Consider the following 15771-nt stretch of genomic DNA (forward strand, 5'->3'; position numbering starts at 1 on the left):
ATAGACCAACGCTTCTCCAACCTGCAGAAGCTGACAGGGGAAATTAACTAATAGGGAAATTAACGGCAGGACAAACACTTGTTCCCACAACCAGATATTGTACTGTGAGGACATCCATCCCACTTGTCTGCAAATACTTCAACAAGGCTGATGTGTCAGGACCAGGTCAACAAACGTTGCACTGTCAGGGTTTCCAAAACACCCGAACACCTTAGACAGAGCTGCATTCTTTGCTCACCACCATGTTTGCCCTATTGGACAAAGTTTTCTGTGACACTTGATTGACTTTGCACTCATCCTTTCCCACTTCTGCATGCACTTATATGATTCACATATGAAGACTGCAACGTCGTTCAGCAATCCAAAAAGTGATGCACTGTGTAGAACACTGCCGGTTGTGTCAACCAACACCAGATTTAGAATATGTGCATAGAACCAGACGTGAACTCGGTTGGGAGACTGTTGTGAAAGAAAAGTAGAAAAGCCTTTATATTGTCCCTCCATGTTAGCTGCACCATCTGCTGTGCTGCTTACACAAGAAGACACATCTAGGTTGACTTTTTGTAGAATTCTGCAATAGCAATCAACTTCTCATGAATAAAACCTGTTACATATCTGAGGATAACTGAGCACTTGTCTATGGAGATTATATCCTGCTGGACAGAAAACATCCCTGCTTCTCTGAATTCACTTGCAATGGTTTGTGAAATTAATTGGCTGATGACATCTACAACTTTGAAGGTGTCTTTTGAAAGAAGAGTAACAAGGGACCCTCCATCTTTCCCCCCAGTCTCATGCTGCCTCTGGCTCTTTTGACTTTGATGATATCCACAACACACTCCATCACCTGCTGTTTTTTTCTTAACTTGCTCTGGATGTTAGGACATCTGGTTACTACTCAGTAAGCTACTGATATGTTTTGCTGGCTTTAAGGAAATATGCCTGTGCACAGTCTTTACGTACACTGCTTTTCCCATGCTCCTCAATCCTCTGATGAACATGCTTCCAGGCTTTCATTCCTCCTCTAATAAATGGACTGCCACCAGCAGAGAACTTTGCAGTACAGTGAATGAGCTTCTTCACAGTATGTAAACCACTGGCCATCTTGTCCATGATTACTACATGTTGCAATCATTACATTTGTCCTGTAATTTGCTGACTCACTTCTGAGTAGAGATCGACCGATATGGTTTTTTCAGGGCCGATACCGATACCGATTATTAGTAGTCAAGGAGGCCGATAACCGATATTTGGAGCCGATATTTATTTGCAATAAAAGGGAAAATATTGGCGTGAAAATTTTGAATAATGGAAAAATTCCACTTAACTTTGTTCAAATGCCTTTAATCATATGTTTATTTAACAGCTTTTCAGATTTGCAACATGTTAAAGTTTTTTTTTTCTTAGACAATAGATATCTTTGTTTTAAAATTCTAACAAAAAATGCAGGGAGCTCCCAGGCTCAGCAGCATGTCTTATAAAGTTAAATGAAAACTTAAACAAATAAATAGCTCACTAAAGTTTTCTACAGTAAATAAAGTTTTCCAAAATTTCAATATAACTGAAATGTTAATCTTTCACTTATCTTTGTTTTAAGTTCAAACAAAAACAAAAAGTGCAAGGAGTTCCCAGGGTCAGCAGCATCTCTTATAAAGTTAACTGAAAATTTAAATAAATAAATAAATAGTTCCCTGAAGTTTGCAGTTTGAAGAATGCAGTTCATGTAGGCTTTATGATGCAGTTACATTATGTCTTAAGTCTTGAACAGCAATATCCTGCTCCTCTCTACAAGAAACTATCAAAGACAGCTTCAGGACACACTTCATCTAACAATATGTCATTTTCTGCTGCTTGGGATCTCTCAATCAACACAGAAAAAGGTAAAGTACTTGGTAGTTAAACAGCCATTATTGCCCTACAGTTTTCTCTCAGACAGACGGTACTTGCTGTCAGTTTCTGCAGCTTCTCATGTGGCTTACACAAACACAAACACAAACACACACACACTATTCACAAGCCATCCCCTCAACGTGCTTCCCTGCAATCTTTCTCTCTCTCTGTGTCTCTCTTTCTCACACACACTTCTTACTTTGGGAACTCTCTTACTTTACTCTTACTCTAACTATTTCAGTATCAATGTTATCAGTAACCTTGTTTCAAGGGATTAAACACGAAATAGCCTAAAGCATCTTCACTTTAATAATCAGTGTTTATCGTAGGAACAGACAGCTGCCGCCAACGTATTGGGCCTCACAGTAACGTTAGTAGTCGTGAGTTGTAGAGTTTCTCATGTGACTTCCACACAAACTATTCTCTACCATAACAGACATTCTCCCCATTGCTACAGTCTGCTGAGCATCTAGAGCCGCGGACCGATGGGTTAACGTTACGCTAAAAGCTAACCAGCCTTCACCTCGACGGGCTTCCCTGCAATAAAACCGGACATATCGATATTATCAGCAACCTTGTTTCAAGTGATTAACAGGCACGTCTGGAGGGACTGCGAGCGAGCAGAGCTGCCGCTTATGTTTATATAACGTTAATGGGCTCACAGTCATGTTACTAGTAGTTGTGAGTTGTAGAGGACTGGGATTTTTATTACAATTTCGGGAAACTCTGCTGCCTTAACTTACCCTCAAAACAAGTATTTGCTCTCCGGACCTTCTCCACCGTGTGTGTAAGGACTGTTCATGCACAGCTTACACTGCTGATTGGCTGTTACCGTGGCTCTGCTTGTAACCAATCAGATGGTGCTGTGGGTGGGACAATGCTGGCGACAGAGTAGTGACAGCAGACAGAGAGGCGCGGCTGCATCAGAGCCAAAATAACCCAGTTTTAAATTGATCTCTTATCGGCTGTCGAATTTTAAAAAAGGCCGATGCCGATATGCGTCAAAATGCTGAATATCGGCGCCGATAATCGGCCCGGCTGATAATCGGTCGATCCCTACTTCTGAGGCTATAGAAGAAGAATAGGAACAACACATTAAATGTTACAACCATTATATGTTGGTACTAGCCTGAAGTTGAGCACATGTTATTGGTCATTAGCTGACCAATTGCAATTCAAGGCACACCAGGGTTTTACCACTTGAGGAGCAGCCACCAATTTACCCCCCTACTGAAAATATACGCCTCCAGATTATAAACCTAATTCTTTTTTTAATCTGTTTTCCCTCAATAGAAGGTGGTATAGGGTGTAGTTCTGTAAATGTAGTGATGGGTGATTTTAGTGATGCTTAGCCTCAATAGAAAGGAGAGATACACTGAGAATAGCAGGTTCCAGCAGTATGTGTTGGGGTTAGGCTATGTGTCTCTGTTGTGATTTAAATGACTTATTATCTTAGCAAAAATATCAAACCAGGCAACAATTACAAATTTTCTCTGTTTTATATTGTTGTAATGCATTAATCCAAAACATGACTGATTGAATAAAAGTTTGATTAATGGTTATTTGTTGTCTTGTGGAACCATGGCAGGTAAATCCTTTCTTTTCTGTCACTTTAACTCCGTCTCTTCTGCCTTTGTGCAGTTCAGGCTATCATTTTGACAGCTGTGAGACATTTGAATGATCACTTACTGAGCAGGGCTGAGGTGAAGAACTGATACTCGTCCTCTCCATTGTCATAGTCGAGAGGCGTGCTGTACTCTTCCAGGGGTGTTCCCTCAAAGCCATCATCATCCCAGTAGTCATCTTCATCTTCATCATCGTCCTCGCCGCCCTGGCCTGTCGGCGTGCTGGTCTGCTGCTGCATGGCATTTCTGTTCTCATTCACCTCATCTTCATCACTTGGAATCTCCTCTGCCACCAGAAAATAACACAGATTAAAGCCTTTAATATAATAATTAATATACTATACTTCAGTACAGTATAATAGAGGTTAATAGCCCATAAAACAAAAACAAAAAACAATCATGGAACTTTCCTTATTTCATACATAAATACACTGTAAACATAATAAAAAAGCAAAAATTCAACACAGAAAATTGTATTTATTTGTTTGGGTTGTTCTACAGGTGATATGAAGTTTTTATCTTTATGTGTTTGCCATGGTTTGCCATGGCAGACATTTCATGTTAGGCTTGGTTTGGATTTTGTCACTTCCTGTTTTATTTTGTAGTTGGTTTTCCTTGTGTGTATCAATGTGTGTATCAACGTTACGTAAATCGGCATATTTACATAATCGATTACGTTGATGCGTCGCCACAGCCCCAGTTTTGAGTGGAGAGATTTGTCAGCTTTTCTATTTAGAACACACCTTTCTAAAAATTACATCGATGCATTTTAAATCCCAGGCTGCAGGAGAAACCCTCAGCCATCACTGTAGAAGTAATTTAATTTACTAGTCTGCCCCACAAGCAGTGCACAGCAGTCTTTTACGTGAGAAAGTAAATGTGCTGCAGCTAATTTGAGCTTGGGGCTGAATCAAGATTCAAGCAGTGGAAGATCAGACGTTGGCACAAATTGTCACAAAGCCAATTTCTTTCCTCCTTTCTGCATTTTTTTGGTCCTCATTCATTCTGCCTCGTCTTCTACACCTCCGCCTTCAACTCTCCACAAATTTACTCCAGTCAGCTTTATTCCTTCCTCTCCTCCATTTTCTCTTTCCTGATCTTTTCTCACCATTCTGGTCTTCATCCTGAGGCCCTGCGCGGGCCAGCAGGTCTGGCTTGTTGATGAGACGGGAGGCATAGAGGTGTTTGAGGCCCAGGAAAAGGAGCAGGATGGAGGGGATGATCTGGGTGGCAATTCCCTCGAGGACTGCCGGTCGGCTGGGCAGCTCCATCAGCACGCTCAGGCCGATAATACACATCTTGCGGTCATGGAGCCTGAAGAGAGAAGGAAGACAGAGGCTGGGAATTATGGTAAATGACAGTATCGCATCCTAAAAGACTTTTTTACAGAATCCGCAATACACTAAGAATTTTTATAATGAGACAACAACAAAAAAAGAGAGAGAAGCTTAAATGTTGTGAACATCTGTCAGTGGTGCTGTGTTACAGAGATGGTAGACTATGTAGTCTCAAAAGCAGTACAGCAAAACAACATACTGCGTAAGTTAAGAGAAACAGAGGAAAAGACATGTTAAAAACATTAAATGAATTTCAAGTTCCCTTTTTCACAAAACATATCAATTCAAGCACTTTCAATGACCCATGTCAATTTATGTCCATTTTCAAAAACTTTACCCCTCAAATACACAAATTTTAAGGGATTTCGATGACCCATGGAAACCCTGTTTCAAGGTCACTTGAACTATTTCTTTATTGACCCCGCCTGCACTTCTGTGCAACATCTCCAACTCCAGCTAAGCTAAGCTAACCACATCCTGACTCCAGCTCTGTACTTAACACAGAGACACTGGGCCTCATTCACCAACCATTCTTAAGAAGAAATTTCTTCATAAAACCCACTTACGCACTTTTTACGAAGATCCTAACATTCACACAGTACTCTTATGCACATTTGAGTGCTGACATGCTTGATCAAAATAAGTGGTTATTGCGTTTTCTTCTGTTCTACAGTTATATAATATTAAATTACTTAATTTACAAAAACATTTTTGTCATGTTTAATTTTTAAATTTTTTTTTTTTTTTAAATAACTTTTGTTTTTTAAAAAAGCATTATGGTCTTTTAAAATAAATGAATGCTACATTACCACTTAACCCCTTGTTTGCAACTCACTTCCTGCAGCAGTACCTCCACTTCAGAACTACTGAAGTTCCTTTTGCGTTTTGATTCCGGTGCTCCATCTTTAGATTTTCGTTTTGCCATTTTCTCAATTTTCCCTTACGGTATCTCTTTGTAACTTCTGTCTGTGTCTGCACACGACCCTTCAGTCTCATGCCCTTTTAAGGGCATTTTCAGGCGTTTACCTATGCTAATTAGGGCCAACTGGCACACACTTTCAATTTACGAGGAGATTGGCATTCATCAATCTAAGAACACAGGTGTGCATAATTCTGCAGTTTAAGAACACGTTCATGAATCTGACGTAAAGTTTTCTTAAGGACTTTCTTAAGAACAACTTAAAAAGGAATTTAAGAAAATACTTAAGATATTGGTGAATGAGGCCCACTGATCTGAATCTGCCCATGGGTGGACCCATTCATGGGACAGAGACTTGAGTCTTCCGTGTTCTTCATACACTTCACTGATAAATTACATCCTGAACTGAGCAGATAAAAGTCACATGGGTCAGTTTCACCTCTCTGTCTGTCCATATACACGATTGTACATTTTCTACCTCTGGCCTTCTCTCTCTCCTCTCTTCCTTTCTCTTTCTCCGTTTGTGGCGAGGTTCAATAATGTTACCATTGAATTTATTTCAATTCCTGGTAGCAAACGAGCTTCCAAACCATGTCCAGACCCAGTCGTGAGGGAGGTTGCATTAGGCATGCTGGATCCCCGAGGCAAATTTGATCCACTGTGTTGGTCTGAATGGGATCTGAATCTACAGATCTACAGATACAATGACTGCTAAGCTTTTACAACAGCTGACAAAAGTGATCATTCATCAATTTCCTAAAAATCTTATCTTATTTCATTGTTGGAGAGACAATACTAACTCCACATAGGAAAATGCAGCCCCATGTAGGACATTCTTGTTTTTAGGCAACAGCCACAATAATCCATCAAGAAAAAGAAGAGAGGAATCGGCACATCCAAATACTTCCCATATAATCATGGGAGAAAAATGTTGGATCTTGTTTTGTCCAGATTGGTCTCAGACAAGAGTGTACAGACAGGAGATGTAGTCAATGTACAGACAGTAGATGTACAGAAAGTACAGACAGTAGATGTATAGGGAGTACAGAAAGCAGATGTAGAGAGAATACAGACAGTAGAAGTACACAATGTACAGACAATAGATCTACACAGTGTACAGACAGTAGATGTACAAAGAGTACAGACAGTAGATGTAGAGAGAGTGCAGACAGTAGATGTGCAGTTTAGGGACTCAGTACATTCAAAGTGTTGGAGACCACGTTGTTTCTGTTCTACAGACAAAGAACTCACTTCCCCGCACTTCCTCACTGTTCACACCTGGGGACTACCCTCCCCCAGGGACCTCACTGACCAGTCAATGTTGGACGGTGTATGACATGTGACACCACATGGGTGGTGTCACGTGGGTGGTGTCCTCATGCGTGGAACAGCTCACTCTGTGAGAAGAACAAAGGAGAAAACAGCAGCCTCCTCCACAATGCAGAAGCCACACAGCCAGACAGGACTTCACTCCACCATTAAGCCACCCAAATAACTTGACTCTTCAACCACACCGGAAAGGACCTCTATTTTTTGTTTCAAGGACTAGGTAACATTAACTGACTAAGCCTAACCTCACCCAACACAGCACAGATAAGCAGCAGGACCCTTAACCTTTGTTAATGTATATGCAGGTTAATGTTTTGTTGTTCTAATGTTTGCTTAGGCTGTGGTTTGTTACACAGTTATTTACAAACTTTAAAGGATTCAAGGACCCATGGAAACCCTGTTTAAAGGTCACCCTGCCAGCACTTCTGTTCAACATCTCCAGCTGTGGCGCTGTCAGTGAGCACAGGTTTGGTAAAGGTCTCTGAACAGGTGTAATGGAACCAAACCAGATGACCTCACTATGACGACAAGACTTTGAGAAGTGTTAACACACAGGCAGTTGTGGTACATTTCTGCTTGCGTACAGATTAAACCGGTGAGATAAGTTAGCTCTCTGCTAGCTATACACAATAGACACGATCAGAATCTGCCACTGGGTGGACCTATTCATGAGACAGAGACTTGAGTCTGTAGTACCAGTTCTAGGGCCTGTGTAGCGGACACTGGTGGACGCCAGTGACCGGACACAAGATTTATGGTAAGGACAATGGGATTCTCTGGATTATATGGAGAGCCTCCCATGTCCACTTTCCCATCATCAAACTATCACCTGGACAGAAAACAGGGAGGAAATGAGTTACTCTCACCAATAATCTAGCCTTTAAGATATCATCGGAATTCATGGCTAGTTCATGGAACTCATCCCGAATCAACACTCCTGCAACAAATGGGAGACCAACACAAGACTCCCCACAGACTAGGGTTGCAAAATTGCGGGAATTTTAAAAAATGGAAACTTTCCATGGGAATTTATGGGAAATTATGGGAATAAACGGGAATAAACTGGGAATTTTCAAAATTGAAGGTTGGCTCTTCATAGGGAACTTAAATATAGTTGAGGAAAGTATATTTTAGCATAATCTTGACCAAAACAAACAGATGCCATTCAAATACACTTGAATATCCATGCCATTCCTCAATCACATGCAAAGAGCACACTGCTTACTGCGTGTACAGAAGATTTCTAGAAGACTGGACCCCACTTTTGAGCCTGAAGCACAAAGACTATTGAAGGCACACATTTGAGCCTGTGGAATAAACATATATAATATATATATATATATATATATATATATATATAATATATTCCCAGTTAGTTCCCCTAAATTCCCATTAATTCCCAATAATTCCAATTATTCCCATGGAAAGTTTCCAATATGGAATATTTCCAAAATTCCCAAGCTTAACTTCCCATGTAAATTTACCGGAAACTTTCCGGAAATTTTCTGGAAATTTCCCGCCCCTTTGCAACCCTACCACAGACTGACACTGAGTTCATGTTGCATCCCTGAGATTCACCTGGAAATGATAGTTGGGTGCCACCTCTTATCAAGTAACATGAAAAGGAACATTTAGCCCTATTTTTCCCGATTCACACTCTTGACTCATTTCTCTCACAAGAGAAAACAATACTATCACCTTTAACACCCTTTCATACCCAAAGGGGGATCTCATGAGGAACCACAGGCCCCTGCCATAAACCATCCTACATTCCAAGCTGGAGTGATAACCATTATTCTACATTTGTAAAGCATGATTAAAATGTCGTTGAACTGAATGTCCCATCACCAGGTAATTCATGGATTATTACTCTGGAAAGATTTCCATAAAGTATAGTCCAAAATTCATTTCTGTAGCCCAAAAGAAGGCTGAGATATGTTTTATCAGTTCTAAGGTAAATATCCACCACGTTACAATACTGCCATCTAAGGACCACTCTGGACCCCTTTATCCTCTAGGGAATTACAGTTTTTTCTGAATGCTTAAGCGCTAATCATGTTCTTGTAGCACAATTTCTAAAACTATTAATACATATAGCAAAACCGCTCACTGAGTTAGCCAAACTAAAAGCACAAATTCTGCTTTGCACTCAGTTTGTAATTTTGTAACACACACTTTGCAAAACTGTAGGCACAATTCACTGCACAGCACTCTTTTTGCAGAACTTTAAACACAACTCGCTGCTTACACTCAATTGCCAAATTTCCAAAACACTCCTAGCAAAATTATACACATGTATGGCTATTATTTACACTATTTTGCCAACTGTCTGGCACACTTTCACATGTGAAAACAATTTTAGAGAATTAGTTCACTTTGCAATCAGCCTAAGCACTATAAATAAGCCACAGGTAAGCTGTCTGTGTGGAGTACAATGGAAGGAGCAAGAAGAGTAAGAATCAGAGGAGGCCGAGGAAGAGGACGTGGAGGTGAAGGAGTTGGAGGAAGAGGACGTGGAGGTGAAGGAGTTGGAGGAAGAGGACGTGGAGGTGAAGAAGCAAGAGGGAGAGGACGTGGAGGTGAAGGAGTTGGAGGAAGAGGACGTGGAGGTCAAGAAGCGAGAGGGTTAGAGGAAGTTAGAGGAAGAGGACAAGGAGGAGCAAGAGGAGGACGAGGAGGGGGAAGAGGAAGGGTAAGAAGAAGAAATAGAATAACTGATGACATCAGAGCAACAATAGTGGACCATGTCATAAACCATGGAATGACCCTGAGGGAAGCTGGCCAACGGGTTCAGCCTAATTTGAGCCGCTACACTGTAGCGAGCATCATTAGGACATTTCGAAATGAAAATCGGTAAGTACAGTCACATTGCACTAAGATTTGTAGCACTGCCCTACTCTAATGAGAAACACAACAATACCATACATGCAAAAATTCTGAAATTGTTACTTTACAGAATTGCTAGACGTCCAGATGTTGGGGGCAGAGGAAGAATGTTCACTCCAGAGCAAGAGTCCCATATAGTGAATATGGTGATTGCCAATAACGCAATAAGACTATGCGAAATACAGCAGCGTATAATTGATAATGACACCATCTTCCAAAATATACGCAGTGTGAGCATGTCAGTACTAAGTCATGTACTTGCCCGCAACAGAATAAGGATGAAACAAATTTACAGAGTTCCTTTCGAAAGAAATAGTGAACGTGTGAAGCAACTGCGATATGAGTATGTGCAGGTAAGCTATAGTGTCATTGGTTCTGAATTTCGAAGTGCATAGGCTACTGTAGTGCTGTGTATGGGCCTGATGTGTTGCATTTGTTTTGTCTTGTCCAGAGAGTAATGGAGCTGGAGGCAGATGCCATGGGACACGAGCTGCTCTTTGTCGATGAGGCAGGTTTTAACCTCAGTAAAACAAGGAGGCGTGGTAGGAACATTATTGGACACCGTGCAATAATCAATGTCCCAGGACAACGTGGTGGTAACATCACCATGTGTGCAGCTATCAGCCAAAATGGTGTTGTTCACCATCATGCAACTATTGGCCCATATAACTTTGCACACATGATTGCATTCCTGGACACCTTACACGACATTCTCACTGTTCAGAGACCAGAGCAGACCCGATATGTTATCATATGGGACAATGTTAGTTTCCATAGGGCTGCTTTGGTCCGCAACTGGTTTACCGATCACCCACTCTTCATGGCACTCAACCTCCCCCCATACTCTCCATTCTTAAATCCGATTGAAGAGTTCTTTTCTGCCTGGCGCTGGAAAGTCCACGACCGCCATCCCCATCAACACGCAGCCCTTTTACAGGCAATGGAGGAGGCATGTGGAGATATTGAGCAGGCATCATGTCAGGCCTGGATACGGCATGCAAGGAGGTATTTTCCCCGGTGCCTTGGACTGGAGGACATCGCATGCGATGTAGATGAGATTTTGTGGCCGGACCCAGAGAGACGGCATGATGTAGGCTGATTGTCTTTTTTTTGTGAATTTATTATTTTGTGTTCTGTGCTGTGTCTTTGTTTTGACGAGTGTGAATAAACACCAATACTTGAAGTTTGGATCCCTGTGTGTTTACAGAACTATGACAAAAGTATGACCTCAAACTGACCTAGCCTATCTTGTGCACAGAGAAAGCAAAAGCCAGATGTGTTTTGTATTCATACCATCAGTGTGTAGTTGGCACATTATGTGCTTAGTAAATGATGGCATGTGTTTACTGTTTGATACGAAAACACCATTTTTACTAAGGTGTGAAGAGTTAATCAAGCTGTGTTCGCTTTTGCAAGAGAACTATAACGTTTTGATAATTTGGTGAAAGGTTTTCTCATTTGTGTGTAGAGTTTAGCAAAAATAGCCAATGTTGCAAAAAATGTGCTTAAGCATTCAGAAAAAACTGTAACTGATAGACAATCCAATACATCACTTTAATATTACTATTTGATGTTGTAGCTTTAGCCATATATTTGTGTGGTTACGAATTGTTATCTTTTCATTAGTCAATGTATTCTATGTGTACTATTACCCATGATTATATTATTAGTTTATTCTTATATTCCAAACTGTAGCTAGGTAGTTGGTATAGGCCGTTGCCAAAATGAATGGGCCATGGTGGGAGTAGAATATGCAACACTTGCGCGTAAAACCAAATTAAACAAAACAACTGAAGGTTTTATTTCTCTCTTTCTTTATTGAAACAAAGAAAGAGAAGGAAAACCTAAGGGGTGGCGACGACTGTCAAGGCCCCCCCCCCCGGCTACACACACCCCAAGGATAAAACAGCTGGATCCTCCAGCGCACGCACTTACTCTTACACTTACGTCTCTTACGCTCTTGACGCTCACTTGCGCACTAGCTCACATTTGTTTTCTAGTACTAACTTTACTTTGTTAATTTGGTACCAACCTCGTCAAGTTTTCCACGTGTTCTTTATCCTCAATTTTCTTACACTTTTATGCGCGATTTTTGTCTTTATTACTTAAGCAAGCCAACTTATCTGGCAAAGTAAATTAAATACTAGCGCTTATTCTGCCATCAACCTCCGGCCCTCCGGCTACACGCCTTACCAGGTGTTTAGTTAGTAAATATTATCAACGTGACGTGTCGTTGCCCTGTGTTTCTTTGAAGTGAAGATCGGAGATCACTGTAATCGAGAAATCACAACTTTGAATGTGAAATTGATCAAAAAAAATTAATCCATACTTTTAATCAAATTGTCCTCCCTGAGGACTGGTGTCCCTTTCATTAACGAGAGCAAATTTTAAATTGTGGTATTCACGCTACACCTGCATGCAGCTAACCTTCTCCCTCTATCCTGGTACCTTTCAGACAAGATGAGCTAGACTAACAAAGAAACTCACACCCTCCCTCCCCCTCACCGTCTACTGCCATCTTGTGTAGTCTGCTTTATTCAGGCAATGTGGTCACAATTACCATTTTGAATCGGCCACCTTGCCTTTGTCTGGTGTGTTTAATGTTGCACAAATATGAGTATTGCCAACCACTACTCAGTAGAACTTCAACTAACCCTAACTGTTGATATGGCAATTTGGTTATAGTTATTAAGTTAATTATTAATCATCATAATCAAGTTCCAGATTAACAGTAATAATTTGAGCCTGAACCAATACTGACTATTTTGCCTATGTTTCTGGCTGGTGCCCCCGATGACTTTAATTCATTTTAAAGTTATTATTTAATATTAATGTTTCATATTAATATTTCTTAATTTATGATAGCCAATAAACTGATAAACAACCAAAAGCCCAACATAGGTGCAAAGCACAGACCCAACCACAGAGAATACAAATAGCAGACATACACAGTGTACAGATAGTAGACGTACAAGTAGTACAGACAGTAGATGTACACAGTGTACAGACAGTAGATTTATAGAGAGTAAAGACAGTAGATGTAGAGAGGGTACAGACAGTAGTTGTAGAGAGAGTATAGACAGTCAATGTACATAGAGACAGTACATGTACAGAGAGTAGAGACAGTAGGTGTACATAGAGTACAGACAGTAAATGTAAAGAGAGTGGAGACAGTATATGTAGAGAGAGTATAGACAGTAGATGTACAGAGTACAGAAAGAAGATATACATAGAGTACAGACAGTAGATGTAGATAGAGTATAGACAGTAGATGTACAGAGAGTACAGACTGAAGATGTACACAGTGTAAAGACAGTGGATGTACAGAGAGTACAGAAAGTAGATGTTCTTGTTGTTTTTACAACACCAGCAGCTACTGTCTGTTTCGCCTCACATCTCTCCCTCTGTGTCCTCAGTACCTCAACTTCTCGGGTTTAACAGTAAAAACCCTAAACATCTGATTATCTAACCTGAACAGTTAAAAACATCATGGGGACTCCTCACCCAAGGAAGAACTCTGTGTCATTTATCCACTGGTTGATGAAGTGGGCAGTAATGGGCTGCGGGTTGTGTGGAAAGTGCATGTTGTCCAGAGTGTGGATGAGCAGGACTGGGTTGTAGTACAGAGCAGCGATGGCCACCTGCAGACACATGGTTCTCAGCTCGCTGGACTTCACCCCCCTCATCAAACGCTCCAGTACTGCCTCCACAAACAGAGGTATGCACTGCAGCAAGGAAACACAGAGAAATCTGCTGTTAATCCTTTATTTCACTTATGTAGAAAAGTTTACCTTCCTGTTCTATATCTGCTTTGTTACAGTTCACACTGTGCAGTCAAACAATTTTGAGTCATATCCAACAGACTCAAATTCATGTATTGTCACACAGTCAGATTAGAGATTTAACAATCTGATTCCAGTCACTGCAGCTTTAGTTTAATTAGAAAGGATTTGTGATGAAATGTTTCATTTCCATATCATTTAAGAATACATGAAAATTACAACTTAATGGAATGAGTAAAGAGTCTTTGTTAGGCGAGGCTTCCCAACTGCTAGCTATTAGACATCAACATCCTCTTGCTGATAGCACATAAAATAATATTTTAAGTCATTTTTGAGAATGGACCAAGATATGCTCTTGTTCTCACAGTGTTTGTACATTGTGTTGCATATTTACTCAATAGTTTTTTCTTCAGCCCTAATAATAAAAAGCAGTTTCAAGAGGATCCAAAGCCAGTGCTAAGGCTTTAAAAATAATAAAAATAATAATAATAAAATAATAATAATAATAGCATTTCAAGAAGTAATGAATCTGAATGAACACATCTGGAACATGATGGGTGGTGTCATCAGACAGAAAAGAACTGTTGTGCTAAATGTATGATAGATGATTCAAAGTGAGTGTCAGTCACTCTGGAGACTGATCCAGGGCTGTGTCTGACCTGGTCAATGCCTCTGCCTCTGCACTGCAGGATGATGACCTCCAACAGTTTGGCAGCATGACACTCTGCATCCTCACCTGCATCTATGGTCAGCACCTACCACAGGTCAAAGGTCAGGAAACAGTCAACCAGTCAAGGCTCAGCAGCAATGCTAAAGAAACTTTGTTCAGATTTTGTGCAACTATGAGCAGCAGTCTGACCTTTTTGCACATGCTGTAGATGACCTCTAGGTGCTTTGGGTTGGACAAGAGCATGTCTGTATCCACTGTAACGTAGTTGTGCAGAAGAGGCATCATATCTGTAACACAAACACATATTGCTAACACTTTTCTGGGTCAGTGTATCAACATGCAAGCAGTAACATTTCCTGTAGAGCTACAGAAACAAAACTGAAACATCATTTAGAAAAACAATGGTGCTTAAGTTGTTTTTTGGTGAGCAGTAAGTTCAGTGTCTCAGTATGAGTTACAATTCCCTGTGTATCATTGTCACTCATGAATACAGCTTTAATTCTATCAAGATCATCAGATATCTGTAAAAACTAGGAGCTGATTAGATTTTATAACTACAGCTGTTAAAGATGGAGGTACCTCAGTTCCATGCACACAAAGGTCCCTACTGCAGTGTTACTAAATAGGACTCATTATCACACTTTTAGTAACTAGTTCGGACATTTTGGCCTGACTTTACAAGTACAAAGTGACATAAGTATCCAAATCAGAAGAGCCAGTATTTGGCAGCAGTGTTTATGACATTGACTCAGACTCTGTGTACAATATCAGAACTTGGTGTTTGAGGTACCTGTGAAGTAATCGAAGCAGTCGTGCTGGAAGACCTCGTACAGGACGCCCAGCAGCTGCCACATCTGGGGGGAGATGGTCTGACAGGTAAGGCCGAACGCCAGCGACAGGATCTCCTCATAAAATTCTGCAGAGAGGATGAAAAAGGATTGTTAGACAAATTCTGTATGACTCCACCTAGAGTCGGATACAGTTACAGGAAAAAGAAAGTGGACAAAAATATGACAGTTACTGAGATGAATAAGGGATGAACTAATCTGACTTTTCCAATACTGATTCCAATGCGAAGTACAGATCCAGAACCTTTTTCTTTCCCCAATTCACAGTTGGTAACCATCAGTGTATAAACTGTTTGGGATCATTCCTCTATGTGTAAGGAAACATAAGCACATAACTGTGCATCACATCTTAACTTAAAGCAGAGGCTATGAATTACTAATCATTTAGTGATACTGGCTCTCTGTAAAAAACAAAATGGGAGCTATATGTGTGAGACAGAATAAACAGTGATAGAATGATAACAACCAGCCCACACTGATAAACA

At 40.6% G+C, this 15771-nt stretch overlaps 2 protein-coding genes across 11 annotated transcripts in view; one reads left to right on the forward strand and one right to left on the reverse strand.

Annotated features, from left to right (window-relative positions):
- The window catches only part of ipo8 (importin 8), a 68583-nt gene that overhangs the window by 18153 nt on the left and 34659 nt on the right, over positions 1-15771 (reverse strand). For all 10 annotated transcript variants that reach the window (XR_008826400.1, XR_008826399.1, XR_008826398.1 and 7 more), the window contains 6 exons: positions 15229-15354; positions 14628-14725; positions 14428-14523; positions 13491-13711; positions 4624-4829; positions 3580-3801 (listed from right to left, as the gene is read on the reverse strand). Coding sequence is in view for 7 of the 10 variants with exons in the window: in XM_056367046.1 (XP_056223021.1) it covers positions 3580-3801; positions 4624-4829; positions 13491-13711; positions 14428-14523; positions 14628-14725; positions 15229-15354 (969 nt within the window). In the remaining 3 variants the exon portion in view is untranslated. The remainder of the gene's footprint in view (positions 1-3579; positions 3802-4623; positions 4830-13490; positions 13712-14427; positions 14524-14627; positions 14726-15228; positions 15355-15771) is intronic.
- Positions 7028-13484, forward strand: LOC130163147 (uncharacterized). Its single transcript, XM_056367053.1, has 2 exons — positions 7028-10339; positions 10438-13484. The coding sequence occupies exons 1-2, from the start codon at positions 9944-9946 to the stop codon at positions 11083-11085; spliced, it is 1044 nt and encodes a 347-aa protein (XP_056223028.1). The 5' UTR covers positions 7028-9943; the 3' UTR covers positions 11086-13484.

Source organism: Seriola aureovittata, chromosome 22 (genome assembly GCF_021018895.1).
Source record: "Seriola aureovittata isolate HTS-2021-v1 ecotype China chromosome 22, ASM2101889v1, whole genome shotgun sequence".
Classification (NCBI taxonomy): Eukaryota; Metazoa; Chordata; class Actinopteri; order Carangiformes; family Carangidae; genus Seriola; species Seriola aureovittata.

What these genes read in the sequence shown, in the direction of transcription:
- LOC130163147 (XM_056367053.1), top strand. Translation starts at nt 9,944, where the DNA reads ATGAAAATCGGTAAGTACAGTCACATTGCACTAAGATTTGTAGCACTG. An exon ending in TGCGATATGAGTATGTGCAG is followed by an intron (nt 10,340 to 10,437) that starts GTAAGCTATAGT and finishes TGTCTTGTCCAG; the next exon opens with AGAGTAATGGAGCTGGAGGC.